General features: G+C 47.7%; 1 protein-coding gene across 1 annotated transcript in view; it reads left to right on the top strand.

Moving 5' to 3' along the window:
- DNAH10 (dynein axonemal heavy chain 10) overlaps positions 1 to 21,472 on the top strand; it is a 1,963,751-nt gene that overhangs the window by 960,737 nt on the left and 981,542 nt on the right. The window contains exon 36 of the mRNA XM_086942901.1: positions 7,813 to 7,959. Within this exon, the coding sequence (XP_086799027.1) occupies positions 7,813 to 7,959 (147 nt within the window). The remainder of the gene's footprint in view (positions 1 to 7,812; positions 7,960 to 21,472) is intronic.

Below are 21,472 nucleotides of genomic sequence, written 5' to 3'. Positions count from 1 at the left end.
GTGAGGATCTCCAGAGAAGCTGCGGCGGATTTGTCTTGGTGGGGCGAGGAAGGCAACCAGTCTCAGGGGAAGCCTTTTCAGCTGCCTCCTCCAGTGGCCACAGTGATAACGGATGCCTCCACTCTAGGGTGGGGTGCTCATCTGGGGGATCTGGAGGTCAAGGGTCTTTGGTCTCCAGAGGAAAGGTTGCTTCACATCAACCTTCTAGAATTGCGGGCGATACGTCTGGCGCTCAAGGCCTTCCTCCCTTCCCTTTGCGGTCGGTCGATCCAGGTCCTGACGGACAACACGACCGCGATGTGGTACATCAACAAGCAGGGAGGAGTGGGGTCACAGTGTCTCTGCAGAGAGGCTCTGCGACTCTGGTCCTGGGTTCAGGACCACCAGATTTATCTGATGGCAAATCATCTGGCCGGAGTTCTGAACGTGCGAGCAGACAGTCTCAATCGACAGTTTTCTGCCGACCACGAGTGGAGGCTTCACCCGGAGGTGGTTCGTCACGTCTTTCGGACGTGGGGGACTCCTCAGGTGGACCTGTTCGCTACTCGCGAGAATGATCACTGCCCGACCTTCTGCAGTCTCCAGTATCCATTGCAAGGAGCCTTGGGGGACGCGTTGCAGTTGAGTTGGGGAAATCAACTCCTTTACGCGTTTCCTCCCATACCTTTGATTCCTCGGGTTCTGAGGAAGATTCGCCAAGACCGGGCCCAAGTCATATTGGTCGCCCTGGACTGGCCAAGAAGGGTGTGGTATACAGATCTTCTCCACCTCTCCTCTCACCCGCCGCTCCGTCTCCCTCTCAGGGCAGACCTCCTCTCTCAGATGGAGGGGCAGGTTCTACACCCCCACCTCCAGACATTGCACCTTCATGCCTGGAGATTGAATGGGGCAACCTGAATTCCTTTTCTCTCCCGCCTGACGTGGTGGATGTCATCTTGTCAGCCAGGCGTGACTCCACTAAGTCCGTCTATTCATATAGGTGGTCAAAATTTGTCTCTTGGTGTGGGGAGAAATCTATTGACCCTTTGAGAGCCCATTTGTCTGATGTTCTCCAGTTTGCCCTTTCTCTGGCGCAGCAAGGGCTTGCTGTTGCCACGGTTAAGGGCTACCTTTCTGCGCTCTCGGCTTTTCTCTGTTTGCCTGACCAGCCATCTCTTTTTAAGTCTCCTGTAGTTTTAAGGTTTTTGAAGGGCCTCACAAATAAGTTCCCTCCTACTCCTTTTATTGTGCCTCAGTGGGACTTAAATCTTGTCTTGACCTTTCTGATGGGTGCTCCCTTTGAGCCTCTTCATAAATGTCCTATGAGGCTTTTGACTCTTAAGGCAGTCTTCCTCGTTGCAATAACCTCTGCAAGGAGGGTTAGTGAGCTTCAAGCTCTTAGTTCGAAGCCCCCTTTCTTGACCATTCATGCTGATCGAATGGTTCTTAGGACCAGGGCTGCTTTTCTTCCTAAGGTGGTTACTCCTTTACACCTTGGTCAATCCATTACCCTCCCTACTTTTTATCCTCCCCCACATCCTTCCAAGGAGGAGGAGAGGTTACACCGTCTGGACACTAAGAGGGCAGTGTCTTTTTACTTGGACAGAACTAAAGACTGTCGTTTGGATGACCAGCTCTTCGTTGGGTTTGCTGGCTGCAAAAGAGGAAGAGCGGTCCATAAAAGAACATTGTCAAAATGGATCGTACTATGTATAAAGATCTGCTACTCTTTGGCCGGTAAGGAACCTCCAGAGGGTGTAAGGGCTCATTCTACTAGAGCTAAGTCGTCAACCTCTGCGTTGGCTAGAGGTGTTCCTGTAGAGGACATTTGTAGGGCGGCAACTTGGTCTTCCCTCCACACGTTCGCAAAGCATTACTGCTTGGATTCCGAGGTGAGGAGGGACGGCCATTTTGCGCGCTCTGCCCTTCAGGATTTCCTGGTTTAGAAGAGTGGACACCCTCCTCCGGGAGTGGGGACTGCTGTGGCACTCTATTCAGAAGGTGAGGAATCCACACAGCAGATGTATCTATCAGAAGAACAAGTTACTTATCTTCGGTAACGCTTTTTCTGGTAGATACTATATCTACCTGTGGATTCCTCACTGACCCACCCGCCTCCCCGTTGTCCACTCTTCTATGCCAGGTTTACTGTAATGTATTGTATTTATATTGTAATGTTAAGGAGATGTTTCATTGCTTTCTTGCACTTGCTCCACACTATGTGTGTTTCTCCTTGGCTATTGTGTACTGTGTATACTATGTATATTTCTACTGTCATTGGTCCGTCCGTGTGCCTCGATGGCACGGAAAAAAGGGCGGAACTGATGTCATCACGCCGGCGTGGGCCTATTGTAGGCATCGGTGCCGTCAGCGGAGTCGCGTGCGATGCCGTGTCTCTATGACATCCAAGTCCACGTCGGCGCAAGGCTACGAAAAGAATTTCCGAATGTTGCTGACACAAGGGAATATTCACAAGGTGAGGAATCCACAGGCAGATATAGTATCTACCAGAAAAAGCGTTACCGAAGGTAAGTAACTTGTTCTTCTCAGCCAGACCCCACTCATTTAGCACCAGCAGGGGGCCAAAGGAACAGGGATCAAGGCTGGGGGGCTGGCTCGCTGTAGGGTCTACGACCTATCAAGTCTCCGCCCCAAAGTGCCTGCCAAATGATTAAATTGCACTGCAAGGCGTCTTGCCGATCGCGGGTCAACTGCCTTGCCTGCTACACTGTGCAGGCCACACCGGTCTCTCCCAGCCTCCTGCTGTTCCTCATGCAATACGACTGTGGGAGGGGCTCGCGGGCTGCTTATAGGGCGAGCCCAACCGTGACCAGATGTTCCTGTGGGGCTCAGGCAGGGCAGGACGGAGCAGAGATCACCACCGGCCCGGGTCACCACAGGGCCACGTGTCTCCAGACGACCTGACGACCAGACACCTATGGACCCAGCCTCCCCGGATGTCGTGCCGATCGCGGTCCGATCTGCAGATGTCTTGCATCCCGACTGGGGATCCGGCCTCCAAGGGTCGTAGCCGGAGGGGCAGTGCAGTGTCCTCGCCATCAGGGTCCCAGCCCGATTTTGGGCGCCTGCGCCGGCCACAATCGAGGATCACCCTTCCGGCCACATGGGTGTCAGCCAGCCCCGCAGGCCCAACTAGATCGGAGTGACGAGGACGGCCCCCACCATCGGAGCAGCAAAGCAGAGAGGTCTCCACGGATGCCCCTCTGTCCCAGGGCACTACCCACCGGGCATACAAAGTCCACATCTAACAGGAAGGCCACTCTGTCCCCATTGTAATGTGCTTCAGGGGACTCGCCAGACCCCCACAGGGAGTCTCCCGGACCCCCACAGGCACCCCCTGATCACAGGAATGCTGCTGGGGAGGACGCTGTCAGACTAGAAGCGCCCCAGCTTGGCTGATATCACTGGAAGGGTTTGCGGATGACGACGGATCGTTGAGGGGTCTGGGGCCCTCTTAGAGTGCGACCACCATGTTGGCTTGCCAAGCCACCCCCCTAATGGTATGCACTTTAGCGACATTGAAAGGATGAAAGACTGGGTCTAGCATGCTGAAATTTAAACTTTTTAACTTCTTATCTCTACTGCTATAAGTAGCTAGCAGCTAGCTAGCCAGGCACTCCATCTCTGACACTTGCATAAGGCACACTAATTTCCGTTCCAGATTAGTGTAAACTTTACATGTTGCCTTCTTAAAATGTGCTGTTCTGCAAAGAGATATTGTTGCCTTTTTGTACCATAGAAAAACACTGTTTGCGATGCTGGACTCAAAATGCAAAAGTCTAAGTATATAGGTTACTGAAGGGCAGATGTTTTTTTTTCTTTTTTTTTGTGCGCAGCACAGCTTAGCAACCAAAGTTGCTGTTCAAAACAGTGAAGTGTACTAAAATGTGCCTAATGCTGTGATCCTGTGCGTTGGTGCACTAACCGGTTACCTAATGCCATCACAACCTTCGCACCACGATGTAGAGCCTTGTGCATTCTGCCTAGTGTAGGATATGTACTGGAAGCATACCCTTACAGTACAAAACCCTATACCTAGAAACATTCTGAAACATTACACACATTGTGTGTGTGCTGTGCAGTACAGCAGATACACAGTTTTTGGAAAGTTTGGGGAAAACGTTCAAGGAGGTGTTTTTGACTTGCAGCCCGATCTGGCTATCTTTGTAGATCCGCTTTGTGTCAAAAACATGGATGGGTGTGGAGACCCGCCATGTAATACCAAAGAAATTCCCTCTTGACCTAAAATGGCACAATAAGCATAGCATAAAGCTCTAATTGTGCTGACAAAATGCCACATTTTTGGCACACAATACCCTTTACTTCACTTTGCCTGACTTTGCACTGGCACAAATTATTTTAAATCCTGGCCTAATGGTTAATGCTTGTGATCCACAGCTCTACTTAACAACTCTGGGCCAATTCACAAAGGATTTGCAATCCTTACTACTGTGAGACTCTTTACTTACTTCTAACTATAGGCATAAGTGTATGAAAGTCCCCCGTTTTGCATTATTATCCCCCACTTTATGACTGACATCTGATGCAACTGACTTGATGTGCCCTGGGACTCCGCAAATCAGGTTCCCAGGACCTGTATTTCTTACCAAAACTGTACCTTTGAACCCTTAATTGGCACATCTCTGGCCACAGGTAAGCCCAGTGTAAAAGGCACCATGGGTACCAAGAGCACTGTGACCAGGGAAGGCCTCTAAGGGCTGCGGCACATCTTGTGCCACCCTAAGAGACTCTATACCTTAACACCCACACACTGCCATTGTAGGCTGCGTGGTTTGGTGCAGAGAAAAGTGAACAGTGGACATGACACACATCGCTGTGTGCCATGCCTGCAACTCATTGTCTGAGACCTAGGTAAGTCACACCTCTAGCAGGGTGCACTAGCCCTTAGGTGAGGGTACAGTGGCATGAGCCCTGTACCCCTACAGTGTCTAAGTCCATTCATAGAAATTGTATGTGCAGTAAAGCCACAAAGAGTATATGGTCTGGGATTTGGTCATTATGAACTCCACAGCTCCATAATGGCTTTACTAAAACCTGGGAAGTTTCAGCACATTAAACGCACACTGATGGAATATGGGATAAAATGTAAAGTGCACTCGGAAGGCATCTTAGAGATGCCCCCTGAAAAATGACTAGCCCTGGTGTGGTTCCTGAATGGCTGCCCGTCATTTGCCACCACCAGACATGTTTCTGGACCCCTGAGTAGAGAGCCTCAGCTCTCTGGGTCCAGAAACAAAACCCATCCTGGGTAGAGGTGTCATGCCTTCTCCCCTAGGATGGGCTGGGTTCACAAACGGGAAGCTTCAAAGGTCTGCCGCCCTAGTAAGCTGTCCCTGCCTTTTGCTGCCCTCAGCAACTGGCTCACACCATTGCTGCCAACCCCACTTTGGGCAGCAGAATCGATGGAAAAACCAAGCTAGGAGAGGAGGTGTTCCCACCTTTGCCAACCCCACCCCTCAGGTAGGGAAGGAGAGGTGAAACACACATCTCAGTCCCCTCCAGCTTGAAGATAAGGGGACCCAACTAATTCGGAAGAGTCTCATGCCCCTCTCCTACTGGAGGGTGCCATAATGGGGGGTGTACCCACCCGAGGGAGGGGCCCGTTGGTCCCTACTTGCACACCCCTTTTACCACCCCTAAGTTTAGTATTTAGGGGAGGCCCTGAACTTTGCCTCCTCAGATACGAGGAAGAAAGAAGGACTGAAGAGCCGTGCTGACCCAGGAAAAAGAGGACATCTTTTGCTTTGGCCCCAGCATTTCTGGCCTGTCCCGACTTCAACCTGCCTACAGTGAGAACCCCGGCGAGTCCAGCAGACCCCAGAGCCTGGAGGACCTGCTCTGTGACCATCTTTAAGACTCTGTCTTCCGTGAGCACCAGATTTGCTGAAGCAAAGACTCACCCACGGAACCCGGATCCAGGCAGCTCGGCTATTATGCACCCGACGCCCATGGCTCAAGTTCGAGTGGCCCCACACCACGAGGAGGCCTCCCAAGTGATCCTGACCTGGGAATTGGTGATCCCCGACCTCCATCAAGCTGACGCCTACAGTCTCAACCATGCGGCTGGAGCTGGTAAAGAGACCAGACGCCAAAAGACACCCCTGCACCTGATGCCCCACGGCCTTGGGTGGGCCAACCAACGGTGTCCAGGCATCCCCCAAGAACCCACCTTACCTCTCCAGCCAGTGACTTATCCACGAAGTCTCACTGCCCGATTCGGCAGCATTTTTTCCAAACCAAAGGTCTCTATTAGAATCCACAGGGTCCCTAGTGTCCCCTTGGCACACTGCACCTGCCCTCCCCTGTGCCGCTGGTGGTGCAGGTCCTGTGCTGATTGTTGGCCCCTGCAGTGCTAGTTTTAACCCCAGGAGCTTTGCTCCCACTCCCGAGTGGCCTGCTCTTAAGCAGTACCTGATCGAAGTCCCCCTTAGCCCCATTGGCTAACGTTGGGCCCCTGCACTCTGCACTTGGCCCACTTAGTGCCTTTGGTGGTAATATTTCAGTGCCTACCTAGACTTTGGGGACCGTTGGTCCTAACCCCCAAAACTCCCACTGGTAAGACGTTTACTTAACTGTGAAACTGAGAACCATTTTTCCTCAGTTAGAACCAATGTTACACTTTTTGTTGCAAAAATGTTGTGTTGAGCTGACTGTTTAAAAGAAAAAGTAACTAAACTGCAAACCCTAAAAAAGTCTCACTTACTCTGTATTGTGGGATCCCCGGTGTGGTATCTACGCATACCACTCCATGTAGTTGATGTAATCCAAAAGTCATCTAAAAGTATTCCAAAAGTAATGACTGTAATTTAAACTGCTTTTTGTACCAAAACAAACCTTTAATGATTGCAAATCCATTCTGAATTGCACTTCTTCAAATTTTTTATGATTGAAAGTATATTTTACCCAGCTGTACCAAGGCCTGCTTGGTTCTAGAAATAAAACACAAGTATACCATTTTATACTTACCCAATTGGTCTGGATTCATTCTATGAGTGTGTGCCTTCAGTCTTGTTTGAGTGAATACGATAAATGCTTAACACACCCTCCGGATAAGACTAACTGCTCGCCCACACTACCACAAAGAGAGCTATTCGTACTTACCTCATTTAGCCTCTGCTATACCTCTGGGGGTTCCCTTTACTCTGTGAACACTATACCTTACTTTGGTATAGTATATACAGTGCCAGCTTCCTACAGTAAGTGTCTTGCTCCTGAAATTTAGGAATCACACTACTGAAGGCCACAAATGTGTGAATCTTGCCCGCAGTGAATAGTTTCTGCTAAATGTAGACTTACATTCATCATGCCACCCTCTCTCAATAATGCACAGTGGAGGTATTGATATGAGTCTCTCACCTTGATCAGTGAGTGCAGGGTATGGCTTAAGCATGCTTCTTGAAACCAATGCAAAGGTTTGAAGCAGCAAGAGGGATTATGTAGGAACTCCCTCTTGTTCAATGGTGGATTTACTGGTGTGGATATGATCTGCAATTTAACTAGTGACTATGGTGTAATTATTTTGCAAACAACTCATTTTTGCTGTTATGCATACATAGAAACTTGGAACTGACAGTAATCCCCTGGCTCATTGCCATTTTGCCTGAAACTTCAGTTCTCAATTTTTGCAACGCATGTGAGTTTTCCATCTTTCCTCACTTCAATTTCCACAGGATGCTTACGATTAGCTTATGTATGTGGGCTGCATTCCCTTTATTTACCATATCTTACTTTATTGTACTGTGATCTTGATTATGAGTCTTAATACCAAATATGATTCTCCTATTCATACAGAATCTCGCCAAAAAGATGACCGTATTGTACAAGCTTGCAAGGGAGCAGCTCTCAAAACAGCATCATTATGATTTCGGACTACGTGCCCTTAAATCTGTGTTGGTAATGGCAGGAGAGCTGAAAAGAGGCTCGCCTGACCTGAATGAGGTAAGAGCTCTCCTGCTTGAATTTGTTTAACTAAGTCTCCAAAAATTGTACAGCAACTAACCAGTAACTGGTAACACAGCAAAAAGCTAATACTAATGAAATATTAAACAGTAATACAATGATATTATATGATATACCCCTTTCATTTTAGATTCTACTTTTCATTCCATTTCTGCCATGTACTGTGGATGAAGTAATGTTACTATTTCACATTATCAGATTCCGTGGTGCCAACCACTGAACTGTAAAAAAAGATAACTTAATTCAGATTCTCTATTTTTTAAATGTTATTCTGAAAATTTCTCCACGGTTATTTATGTAGCTACTGACACTACTTGCCCTATAAATAAATGTAAACATTTAAAGACCGCTTACATTTAAATCTGTTTTTTTTAGTGTTCACTTTCTAAGCTAGCTCTCGAGATTCATCTACTTGCAACTAAATATACACTGTTAACTGTTTGTGTACATCCGTATGTTCCTTTGGATTAGGATTTGAGTTTGGAAACTATTGCTCTATTTCTCTCATCATACTTTTTGATCAGCCTGAACATTGTTTTATTTTAAACAAGTAAATGTGGCTTCCTTATCACTATGTACGTGTTAAAATATCAAATGTTTTTAGTGTGTTTTACTCCTGGAAATATAGCAGTCAATTATACATAAACCAGTAATGACACAGAACGCTGCTCACAGAAATTAGCTTTCAGAGTAAGGCCTTGGTTCCTCAGTAGATTCCATTGTTCCAAGTAATGGTTGAGCATGTTTGTGAAACCTAATGTTTACTGTTATTCTGAGAAGTATGATTATTTAAAGTCCCTTAAAACACATTCATTACTTCCTTTGATGACGATGTGGTATATCTTGATGATGCAGAAAGTGGCAAATCCAAACTTCATTTGTTAAAATGGAAGCAGGGTACAGTTTAGGTATGAAATAAACAACCTACCACACTGTTTACCCTTGCGGTGTTGTTTGGAAACTGGCAAGAACTCTTTTGGAGGTAAATAGATATTAGTTCCGTAGTAAATCAAAGTTAATTCAATAAATATTATTTGTTAATTAGTTACTATCTGGTAGAAAATCAATCTCACATCTGAAAGACTGTAGATGTTTTGTTGGTAATTCCAAGTTAAAAAACTTCAGAATTCACTATAATTTCATAAATTTGAAAGTGGGCTTAAATTCCATCATGAAAATAGCTAACACATGCTTCTTGGAGAAATGCGCTTCATTATGACTGTAAATACTTTAAAAAAGCACCTATGATAAAGTGTTCCCCATGTACATAACTACAATAACTTTCAATGGCCCAAAACTAGGTACGTACCAGAAAACAGACTTTGAAACCTGTATCATCAATTTAATCTTATCTATCTCTGTATATCTGGTTAAAAAATGCAAGTCGTTAAGTACCAGTTTTCATTATTCATCATTGTAAAATGACACAAAGCAGACAGTGGTATTCCATTACGTTAGAAGGCCTTCTCTTGGAGGCCTTCTAACGTAATGGAATACCACTGTTCTCTTGGAGGTGTTAAAAAATGGGGGGGTCTCTTCAAAGGGAGTGTTGAATGTAATTCAGAGGGGAAAACGGCAAGATGGCCGCTGGCAGTCTGTAGGGAGAGGACGCGTTCTCCCTTCACTCCCTGAAGCTGTTATCGAAGTAAAGGTGATGGCTTAGAGATGGCGGAATGCTGACGGCGCGTTTTGTTTTTTAGCTTCAGTTTGGGACACATTTCGACTAAGGAAATGATACAGACCGCAACAGATTTAGTTATAATTCCACCTATAAAGGAGTTTAAGCTTTTCACGAAGCCACTAACCTCCTTGACCCTGGAAACGGCGCTGGCGTGGACATTGGCTTTCACGCGTCAGCTGATGGTGAAGGTCAGTGGTTGGAGAAGCAGCAGCGTCATCGGCATCAGAGTTTAGCGGCTGCTCCGTCCACGATTTGGCGTTCGATGGCTCCGAAGATTGCCAGAGCCCTGAGGGAGGAGAAAGCCGCCTGGAGCGAGTCAGATGCTCCGGCGGCCAACCTACGAACAAAGAAACTGATGCGGACCCAGGAGGAGCGGGAGGAGCAGCGCGTTACCGAGCGAGGAAAGAATGCAGTGAGAAGTAAGGAGGCTGGCAATGCGGGGGAGAAAAACAAGAAAAAAGAAAAAAGTAAGGCGGCTTCGACAAGTAAAGGAAAATCGGTAGAACAGGGAAATCTGAGGCAGCCGTTAGTCTCGGAGGCATTTTTCCCTGTCCCTGCAGCTAACCTTCGGATGTCAGCTATCGTGGCATCCCCTGCAGACTCTGCGGATACTGCAGATCCAGACCCCGACCCCAACTCCCACGTGAGTGTAACAGATGGTGGCCCTTCGGCAGCTTGGTCTTTGGCAGAAGCTAATATACCAGTATCTCTCGGCAAGAATGCGCACATGGTTGCTGAACCGCCAGAAGGGACAATGGTACAGGAGAAAGGGAAAGACTGCAGAGAGACTGTTGCTCAGGAAAAACAATTCAATGGGCTGGATCAACAGAGACATGGGAAAGAGAAGGGAAGGACAATTGATACTGACAACGTTAATAATGTTGATAATGTTATACAGCAGTCTGAGGAAACTGCTGAGGAAATTGCTCCGCCTACAGACCTGGCTTCAGATAACATTTTGGTGCTGACAGAGGCACTGACAGAGGCGTTAAGAGAAGAACAAATGAATGCTAATATGTATGAAGTCCCCCTTCTTGAGGTGATAGATGCTACGGGGAATAGTAATAATGATGATGGTTTAATTGCTTTATTGGCTCTACCTGGTTCTCCGGCTGACAAATGCTTCTTTTCTGTAAATGAGGGTGAAGATGAGGGTGAAGTTGTGGGGGCGGCTGGGGGAGGGGGGAGCAAGTCGGAGGACTCTTCTAATGCTGAGGAATTGGAGAGTGATCAGACGATGTCAGGTCTGGCAACAGAAACAGTAGCTACATCAGGATCTGGAGAGGTTTCAGATCAAGAGCTATCCGCAAAACGTAAATCCAAAGTTTTGACAAAAAAAAGGAGAAAACCAAAGGGATCCATAAGCCCTGCAACCACTAATGTTGCAAGAGACCTGACTGGGATTACTCAGCCACGTCGCAGATGTACCAAGAGGTTGTCGGGGGTTCAGATGAAAACCCGGGCTCTTTAGGGATCCTTGAGCAAAGACCCAGGCAAGGTCAGTGTGAAAATCAGAGTCAGAGTCAGGGCCATTCACAGAGACATAGTTCACCAATGGGGTTCGAAATGATGTTTTCAATGCTGAAACAAATACAAACTGAGGCAAGGGTGGAGAGTCATAGAGCCAGACAGGAAAGTAAAAAGATACAAGGTTCCTTACGTAAAGTAAGTAAAGTATATGCAGAATTGGCAGGGAGAGTCACGGAGATAGAAGAAAGAACTGGGGCCCTGGAAGACGAAATGAAGGGCTGGAAGGAATTCAGACAGGAGCAAGAGAAGACTAATAGTGATGTGCTATGGAAGCTGGAAGATTTTGAGAACAGGCAGCGGAGAAACAACATCAGGCTTTTGGGTAGTCCATGCTGTGCAGGAATGGGGTGCATGCACACAGGGGGCATAATGTTCCCCCTGCATGCACCCCAGTGCACAGGGCCAAGAGGGGCCCTGTAGGGCCCCCTTGTCTTTCTTCACCACCAGGAATAAGAACCTTCATGAGACCACTGGTAGAGAGGAAAGTCGTAAAATACTTGCGTTACGAGTGGGTCGAAAAGGACTTGGGTTTCTGAGAGCGGTCTTGCAACCTCCTCTTCTTTGAACGAGACCAGGACCTCTGCGGATTCTTGCTTGATGGTATCGAGAGCCGGGCCGCATGGAGCTTCATAGCCTGCTCCCATAAGGCCTTCGATGCCATGGTCCAACAGTCCGAGCACGGCTTCAAGGTCTGGTCGCGCTAAAGACACTAAAGACTGACGAGGTGGGGGTTGGTTACCCACATCATGCGGTGACAGGCACCGCATAGTTTAAACCCGGTCTTCCTCAAAGACATCCTTGCACATGTTGAAAAAAGACGATCAACAAAAGTCGAAAAAGGCTAGTCAGAAAGCAACAGAGGGGTTGCTCTACCCGGATCTGCGCTTAACTGTGGTGGGAAGAAATGAACTCCCATCCGCGCACCTACGTGACCACAACGTCATACAGAAAGCGAACACGTTACGTGGAGCTAAATGAAGCCCCCCCCACAGCCCACGCAAGGGGTATTGCTCAAGCAAAAGTTTACGGATCCAGCCTGACACCTGGAAAATTCAAAGGTAAGGAATCTGCAGCTAGATATTGTCTCTACCAGATAATACGTAACCGAAGATAAGTAACTTGTTCTTTTGGCCGGCAAGGGCATTATTGAGGTTTAGGGCGGGTATGGGTTTTTGGGAGATAAGGGTATTTTTAGGATTTCGGGTGGGTATGGGTTTTTGGGTGGAAAGGGCATTTTAAGGGTTTAGGATGGGTAAGGGTTTTTGAGTGGCAAGGGTAATTATAGGGGTTAGGGTAGGTGTGGGTTTTTGGGTGGCAAGAGTTATTTTAGGGTTTAGGGTGGGTATGGCTTTTTTGGTTGCTAGGTTAATTTTGGGTTTAGGGTGGGTATGGGTTTTTGGGTGGCAAAGGCATTATTAGGGTAAAGGGTGGGTATGGGCTCTTGGGTGGGAAAGGTGTTTTAGGGTTTAAAGTGGGTATGGGATTTTGTGTGGCAAGGGCATTTTTAGGGTTTAGGTTGGGCAAGAGTTTTTCGGTGGTAAGTAATTTTTATAGTTCAGGGTGGCCAAGGATAGTGGGGGGCAGGCACATTTTTAGGGTTTAAAGGTGGTAAGGTTTCAGGGATGGGATTGTTAAGGTAAAAAATATATATTATTATCCAATATTGGGTTATCTTTCATAGATTCACATGCCTGAATCATTCCCCGTCGCCGAGGTGGGAATCCCATGGTATATAAAAAAACAGTGCCAAAAGTAAATTACAGTAGTAGGCCCTATGAGAAAGGCCTGAGGCCTAGATAGTAGTAGCCTATCTACCTCATTATGCTAAAAAGACCAAAGTCTTTATTCCAACCAATCAGCTGACAGCACCCTCTAGAACCCTCTCTGCAAAGCCAGTTCTCCTTAGCTTTTCACCGCACATTTTGTGGAAGGGAGTCTCCCTGAGACTCTACTCCTTTTCTTCTCTATTTCAGGATGTTTCACAAGAAGGCCTTATTTAGACCTTGCAGAACATGTCAAAAGAAAAGAGTCCATGTTGATGATCAACATAAGGACTGCATTTATTGCCTTTATCCAAATCATGAGGCAAAAAATTGTAAGATCTGCCGTACCTTCCCTTCCAAGACCTTAAGGGATAGGGAGGCCAGAGTCCTTTTATGGCTCAAATCCTCTTCTACTGATGATGAAGACAGAGCTTCAACCTCCAGTAAGAGAGCAAGAGAGAATTAATCAAGTGAGGGGAGAAAACATGCTAAAACCTCCCACTCCACTCTGGGCTCTTCACAGAGATCTCCACCGTCTCTCTCTGAACCCCCAGCTCTCAAGGAATCTACAAAGAAAACTGTGAGTAAGAGCTCTTCTGTCTCCTCACCTGTGACTACCATCTCATCTACTGCTCCTTCGTCGACTGCTATGATTTCTACCACAGCCATCTCCATTGTGACTAAAAGAACCCTCGTCTACGATCCGTCGACGACAGCCTCGTCGTCGAAGAAGCACTCATCGACGAAGACACCATTGAAGCCCCAGTCGACGAAGTTATCTATGGTACGGTCGACGAACGTCTCGTCGACGAAGAAGCAAGGCCCGTTGATGATGAGCCCGTCGACAAAGTCGACGACGAGTCTGTCGGCGGTGGTCCCGTCGACGTCGAGCCCATCGACGGTGGTCACCTCAACGGCGGCCCCATCCACGTCGAGTCTGTCGATGGTTGTCCCGTCGACGTCGAGTCCATCGACGACGATTCAGTCGATGTCGATTCCGTCGATGATGGTCGCCTCCACGGCGGGAGCCACTGTGATTTAAATGTCAAACCAAAGTGCTCAGAATTAAGCCTGCACTCCGTTGCAGTTATTATGAACTGGGGGAGAAGCTGCATGCTTAATAAATTAAAAGGTTGCTCACCTGAACTGCAACGGAGTGCGGCCTTAAATCTGAGTACTTTGGTTTGACATTTAAATCACGGCTGCTCCGGCCGTGGAGGCGACGCACCAACCTTGAATAAAATGAGGACCCGGCGGGGGGACTACACCTCTTCGATAATGGCGCTGCAGTTGCTTTAAACTAAGGTATGCATAATCTCCCCTGGGGCCCACTGAAGGGCTTGGAAAATAACTTTGCCTGAAAAGCTCATGCAGTTAGAAACCCACTGGAGGGATGAAAAACGACAAAAATAAACTACATCACCCAGCCTGCAATTTGGAAAGATGTGACATCACGAGCACACCAGAGGCTCATTAGAGGGGTTAAAACCAGGCGTCAGTGTTTGTAGCGTCGAGAAATTACTTTCTGCATGTGTGGCCTCTGAAGATAAGGACAAAACCTTTGAAACGTGTAAGGCCTGAGGAATTATGAACTGGGGGAGAAGCTGCACGTTTAATAAATTAAATGGTTGCTCACCTGAACTGCAACGAAGTGCGGCCTTAAATCTGACCACTTTGGTTTGATATATATATATATATATATATGTAAAATATATATATATATATATAAAGGCTTTATTGTTACCTGCTAAATACTGACATTTTCAGTATATATATATATATATATATACATACATACATTTTTCATGAGCATGTAACCATTGGGATCAAACAGCTGAACCATAAAGTGCAGGAAACAAAGAAAAAAGACAAACACAAACAAAACAACAACACCAATACTACCAGCTCATGACCAGGTTAAAAAGAAACTATCAAATCATGTGCAACTCAAATAAGGGTGGCAATTTGATAATCTGGGTGAGAGATGAGTATGGAAGCCATGGGGCAACTAAATGACAGGAACTGCAACAAAAAAACAGGCAGGCTCTCTTTAAGATCCATCTAAAACGAATACTACAGCAAGCTTTTGGCATGGAAAAGTGCTGGTTTGGTATTGACACGGGAACACAAGTTTCTGAAAAATGATAATCCAACTGTCCCTGTAATGTACTTTATACCCAAATACACAAGAATCCTTTAAAGCCACCAGGACGTCCAATAATAGCAGCTCGCAACAGTCTTCTTGAGCATCTTCACAATATGTGGATTTCTTCAGCAGCACGTTCATGGACTACGAGTGACTTTCTATCCAAAATTCAGGATCTTGTATGGTAGGACGATTATCTATTAATAACACTTTATGTAACTGTGCTGCATACCAGCATTAACCACTGCAATGGGCTGAGGGCCCTCCAACATTATCTGAACAGTAGACCCAATCAAATGCTGCAGCACAATAGAATGTTGGTTAGCATGGTAGAATTCTGTCTTATCAACAATGTTTTTATTTTTCAGCAAACTCTATATCAACAACTATGAGGGGTGGCAATAGGTGCCAGTTTCTCCCCCAGCAATGGCTGTCTCCACATGGGCTGTTGGGAGGAGCTGGCACTAAAAACCACAAATGATGCCTATTTCTGGAAAAATGTCAAAGTATAGTTGCGATTCATAGATGATCTCTTTGTTATTTGGCAGGGTGCTCAGGAGTTTATTAAAGAACTTACCAACAATTATATCAACTTAAACTTTACCGCAACTATAAGTGCAGAAATTGTGAGCTTCCTGGATAAACAGGTTTATATAAGAAACAATCAAATAAAAGCTTTCCTGGCTGATGATGGCTGATAGCCAGAAACCGGTCCTAGGATGCTTGATTCCGGTCCAGGGAAGACATGGCTTGGCAGTTCGGGCTGGACTGTTCCCATGAGGCACAGGGTCAAGGCCGATTTGCATATGGCTATGTCTGAACTGGGTTGGTGTGGTGAGCAAAAAAACGATGGATTTAGGCCCAGTTCTTTGTACTGAGGTGAATGTATGACATTGTTCTGCATTCTGTCCATCAACTGTTGTTTTTGCATTTGTCATCCCGAGTGGGACGGGTATGCTCAGACGTGAGTCCTGTACTCTCCACACCACTGGAGTCAAGCTATCCTGGCTAATGACGGCTGATAGCCAGAAACCGGTCCTAGGATGCTTGATTCTGGTCCAGGGAAGACATGGCTTGGCAGTTCGGGGTGGACTGTTCCCATGAGGCACAGGGTCAAGGCTGATTTGCATATGGCCATGTCTCAACTGGGTTGGTGTGGTGAGCAAAAAAACGATGGATTTAGGCCCAGATCTCTGTACTGGGGTGAATGTATGACATTGTTCTGCATTCTGTCCATCAACTGTTATTTTTGCATGTTTAGTTTGTATACATACATGGCTAGCGGTTCCCCTAGTATGTAGTATCATTGCGTCTGCTACATGCACATGTTGTTTGTCATGTTGAATGTCATTATATAAGTTAGCTTGTTTATTCATGAGTAGTGGTTTATCCCATTTACATATTGCTGTCTTAAAAGCATACAGAAGTTTTTCTCACAGGTGAATAGTGCGACCACAATGGCAGGCATTCATTACTATCCAAGAATGTCCAACTACACGGCGCTTCTAAGCTTACAGCCCTCAATCTTGCGTCCTTTCTTAAAAGGACACCAACTCCTACAATTACACCAACATTCACACAGCTTTCTAACAACAGTTATCTGCTTCTCAATAACATGCACTCCTACAGAATGTGAGCTGGCATACCGCATGTCCTTACTGTTTCAAACACAGTAACTTCCTGTGGCAATATCTATTCCTACTCACACAAACTAACTCCCAAACTTCAACTTGGCCTCCAATTCTGAGTTTGAAAACACATTTAGAGAAACGAACCAAACTAAAAGCACCTTTGTTCAGAACAGAAGTCTCCCTCACTCCCTTTTAAATACGAACTGCCAATTACACTTTGTGAATTGTTACACAATTTTCAACACATGTCACACTCAAGGTCTGGCACATTTTTTTAACATGGTCTCCTACAGCCTTCTAACACACTTTCAAACTGTTCTTCTTTTAATACCAGACTACATTCTGACATTCTTTCGATCATCTCTGGAATAACAGGAACAGTGCCCATAATTCTGATAGATACATCTGCCTTTTTTCCGCGTCGTCGACGCTAACGGTTTTCAGGGATCGTGCTGTAGCTTTTCAGTAACTTTGTTACTATTTTCCTGTTATTCTGTATAACATCATATTCTTCGGGATGTCGTCGAAGAAGACTGGTTTCAAGGCTTGCGGCGAATGTGGCAAGACTATGTCCATCACCGATCCACATGACTGCTGTGTCTGGTGCTTAAGCTCCGACCATGATGTCGAGGACTGTGCTTGCTGCAAGAAGATGACTCCGAAGGCGCTGAGAGAGAGAGAGGCGAAACTCCTTGTGGCTAAGCTTAAGAGTATGAAGGAAAAGAAATCTTCGAAGTCTCGAGCTCGTCGTTCGAGGTCGAGGTCTCGGTCTCGGTCTCGATCGAGGTCACGCTCGGAGTCGTCTTCAGCTCACGCGTCGAAGTCTTCGATGAAGAAGCACAAGAAGAGGAGCCACGAGTCACGTCATCGCTCTGGAAAAGACTCTGGTTCGAGACCGAAGTCCCAGGTTAAGCTCCTGAGTAAGGAGTTGGTGGTTTCGGAGTCGGAGCATGTCTCTGTGGGTGAGGCTTCACAACCAGGTTCGCCCGAATCACAGGAGCAGGTCCATTCTCCAGTTCAATCCAATCCTTCTGGTCAGGAGGATGAAGGTGAGGAGCAGGGGTCTGGTGAAGTCGAAGTTCCGGTGCCTGCGGGTTCGTCGACCCCGGTTCCAGGACTCGTGGAAGAGGTCGATGTCGTCTCGACTCCGCCTCCTCAGGAACGTCCCAGAGATTCTTATCCTGAGTTTCCAGCTCCAGGTCAGGATCCATCTCAGTTCCTGAACGCCATGTTTGGTGTCTATTCTAGGGCAATGTTCCCGTCTGGTGCACCTGTTGGTCCCACGGGTCCTATGGCTTTCAACTTGGGTATTCCCCAAGCTTATGCCCCTGCGCCCTTCATGCCTTTTATGCCGGCTATACCACCGCATTGGCATTTACCGGCACCTCTGGTGTCGTCGACGCCGAAGCGCTCGACGCCGACTCCGTCGACGCCGGTCACGTCGACGCCGATGCCCACGACTCCGAGGCAAGATTCTGTCCGACCTCGAGCTGAGAAGCCTCGTCCGACGTCGGGTTCGATGCCGGCTCCGGCGCCGTCGGAGTCGATTCCGAACCCGTTGGCTTCGATTGTGAAGGAAAGGTCTCAGAGAAGGGCTCAGAGACTCCTGGAAGAAGATGGGTATCAGTATTCGGATACTGAAGAAGGAGAGTTACGGGATTCTGAGGATCCTTTTGAGGATTTGTGTGAGGCCAGTGGGCTTGAGCTGTCACCTGAATTGGAGTTGGCTTCAGTTTCTAATGTGCCATCAAAGGATGTGGTGCCTTATCACACTGTTATTAAGAAAGCAGCGAGCCTTTTGAACATTAATCTTCCTACTGCTGACTATAAGCCTAACATCTTGACTGAGGTTCTTCATTCTCCCTCGTCAGTGGTTGAGCCTGTAATGCCCTTCAACGAGGCCTTGATTGAGCCCATCTATGAGGTGTGGAAGAAGCCTTTGTCTGCTCCTGCAGTTTCGAGATCAGTTGCAAGGAGGTACAGAGTGGCACCTGAGGACCCGGCATTTTTATCTATTCATCCCTTGCCTGAGAGTTTGGTGGTGCAGGCTGCTTGCGCTAAGAAGTCTGCTGGAGCTTTCCCACAGGTTCCTGGGGACAAGGAATCCAGGAAGCAGGATCAGGGTGCCAGGAAGGTCTTCTCATCAGCCAGTATGGCATTAAAATCAAACAATGCAACGTGCCTGATGGGTAGATATATCCATCCCTTGATGGATTCTGTCAAGCAGCTTGTTCCGAAAATCCCTGAAGATGACCGGAAGGATTTTCAGGAGGTGATTTCAGACACTCAGGCGGCTGCGAGACAGGTGATTCAGAGTGGCCTGGACACTGCTGATTCGGTGGCAAGGGTCATGGGATCGTCTGTGGCCACCAGGAGGGCCGCCTGGCTTAAGTCATCAGAATTCTCTGCGGACGTCCAGTCTGCGTTGTTGGACTTACCTTTTGATGGATCGGGATTGTTTGGCAAGAAGGCTGATGCTGCCTTGGAACGTTTTAAGGACAGTAGGGCCACTGCAAAGTCCTTGGGTCTTCAGTCCAGAGGAACTACTGGTAAACGCTTCAGGGGGTTCGGAAGATCCTTTCATTCCTACAGACCTTCCCAGCAACAGCCTCAGCAGCAACAAAATACACTGTACAAGTCGTACAGGGGCAGACAAAGATCCCGCCCTAGAGGTCGTCAATCCTCCTCCTCCTCCTCCTCTCCTTCCCAACCCCCAGCCATTGCAGCAAAGCAGCCCTAGATCCACCATTCCGGATCATGTGGGCCCAGCGGGGGGTCGGCTTACTCATTTTCTACAAGATTGAGAATTAATAACATCCGATCTTTGGGTTCTCAATCTTGTAGAGAATGGGTATGCACTTCCTTTCCAGGAATTCCCTCCCAATTACCCTCCTTGCCAGGGTTATTGTTCGGAGGACCACCTGCTTCGCCTGCAGGAAGAAGTCCTGGCTCTTTTCAAGAAAGGTGCAATAGAGGTGGTTCCAGAGCAGGAGAGGGGTCAGGGGTGCTACTCCCGGTATTTCCTGATCCCCAAGAAAGATGGCAGGCTTCGACCTATCCTGGATCTCAGGATCTTGAACCTTTACCTGAAACAGGAAAAGTTCAAGATGCTCACTCTTGCGCAGGTTCTTCAAGCGCTGCTGGAAGAGGACTGGATGGTGTCAATCGACTTGCAGGATGCGTATTTTCATATTCCCATCCTGAAGTCGCACAGGAAGTATCTCCGTTTTACGGTGGGGTCATAACACTACCAGTTTGTGGTTCTTCCGTTTGGTCTTACTACTGCTCCTCGAGTCTTCACCAAGGTGATGGCGGTGGTGGCAGCTCATCTCAGAAGATCGGGGATACATGTGTTTCCGTATCTATACGACTGGCTGATCAAAGCGGAGTCGTCGGAGAAGGTGCTCCATCATCTGCAAGTGACAACTCAGTTGTTGCACAGGTTGGGTTTTTCGATAAATGTACCCAAATCTCACCTGGTGCCCTCGCAGCGCAACCTGTTCATAGGTGCGGTACTGGACACTACTGTGTGTCGCGCATTCCCTCCCCCTCAAAGGATTCGCGACATACAGGAAATGATTCCTTTGTTTTTCCCTGGAGCGGTTGTTCCAGTCCTGAAGGTCCTTCGTCTGCTCGGTCTGATGGCTTCATGCATCCTGTTGGTCAACCATGCACGCTGGCACATGAGGGCACTCCAGTGGTGCCTCCGCAGGCAGTGGTATCAGCACAGCGGAGATCTCAGGGAGTCAGTGAAGATCTCCAGAGAAACTGCAGCGGATCTGTCTTGGTGGAGTGTGGAAGGCAATCTGTCACAAGGAAAGCCTTTTCAGATTCCTCCTTCGGTTGCCACAGTAGTATCGGACGCGTCCACCCTCGGGTGGGGTGCTCATCTGGGGGACCTGGAGGTCAAGGGTCTTTGGTCTCCAGAGGAAAGGTTGCTTCACATCAACCTCCAGGAATTGCGGGCAATTCGTCTGGCGCTCAAGGCCTTCCTCCCTTCCCTTCGCGGTCAGTCGGTCCAAGTCCTTACGGACAACACGACCGCGTTGTGGTACATCAACAAACAGGGAGGAGTAGGGTCGCAGTGTCTCTGCAGAGAGGCTCTGCGTCTCTGGTCTTGGGTTCAGGACCATCGGATTTGTCTGATGGCAAATCATCTGGCCGGAGTTCAGAACGTTCGTGCAGACAGTCTCAGTCGGCAGTTCTCTGCCGATCACGAGTGGAGGCTCCATCCAGAGGTAGTTCACAACATCTTTCGGATGTGGGGGACTCCTCGGCTGGACCTGTTTGCCACTCACGAGAATGCTCACTGCCTGTCATTCTGCAGCCTCCAGTTTCCGATGCAGGGAGCCTTGGGGGATGCGTTTCAGTTGAGTTGGAGCTCGCAACTCCTTTACGCGTTTCCTCCCATACCCTTGATTCCTCGGGTTCCGAGGAAAGTTCGCCAAGACCGGGCCCAAGTTATATTGATCGCCCCGGATTGGCCAAGAAGGGTGTGGTACTCAGACCTTCTCCACCTCTCCTCTCACCCGCCGCTCCGTCTCCCTCACAGGGCAGATCTCCTCTCTCAGTAGGAGGGGCAGGTTCTACACCCCCACCTCCAGACCTTACACCTTCATGCCTGGAGATTGAACGGGGCAACCTGATTTCTTTTTCTCTCCCTCACGATGTGGTGGATGTCATTTTGTCAGCCAGGCGTGACTCCACTAAGTCCATCTATTCTTATAGGTGGTCTAAGTTT

Source organism: Lissotriton vulgaris, chromosome 11 (genome assembly GCF_964263255.1).
Source record: "Lissotriton vulgaris chromosome 11, aLisVul1.2, whole genome shotgun sequence".
NCBI classification, from domain to species: domain Eukaryota; kingdom Metazoa; phylum Chordata; class Amphibia; order Caudata; family Salamandridae; genus Lissotriton; species Lissotriton vulgaris.
This window is presented reverse-complemented; position numbering and strand designations above follow the sequence as displayed.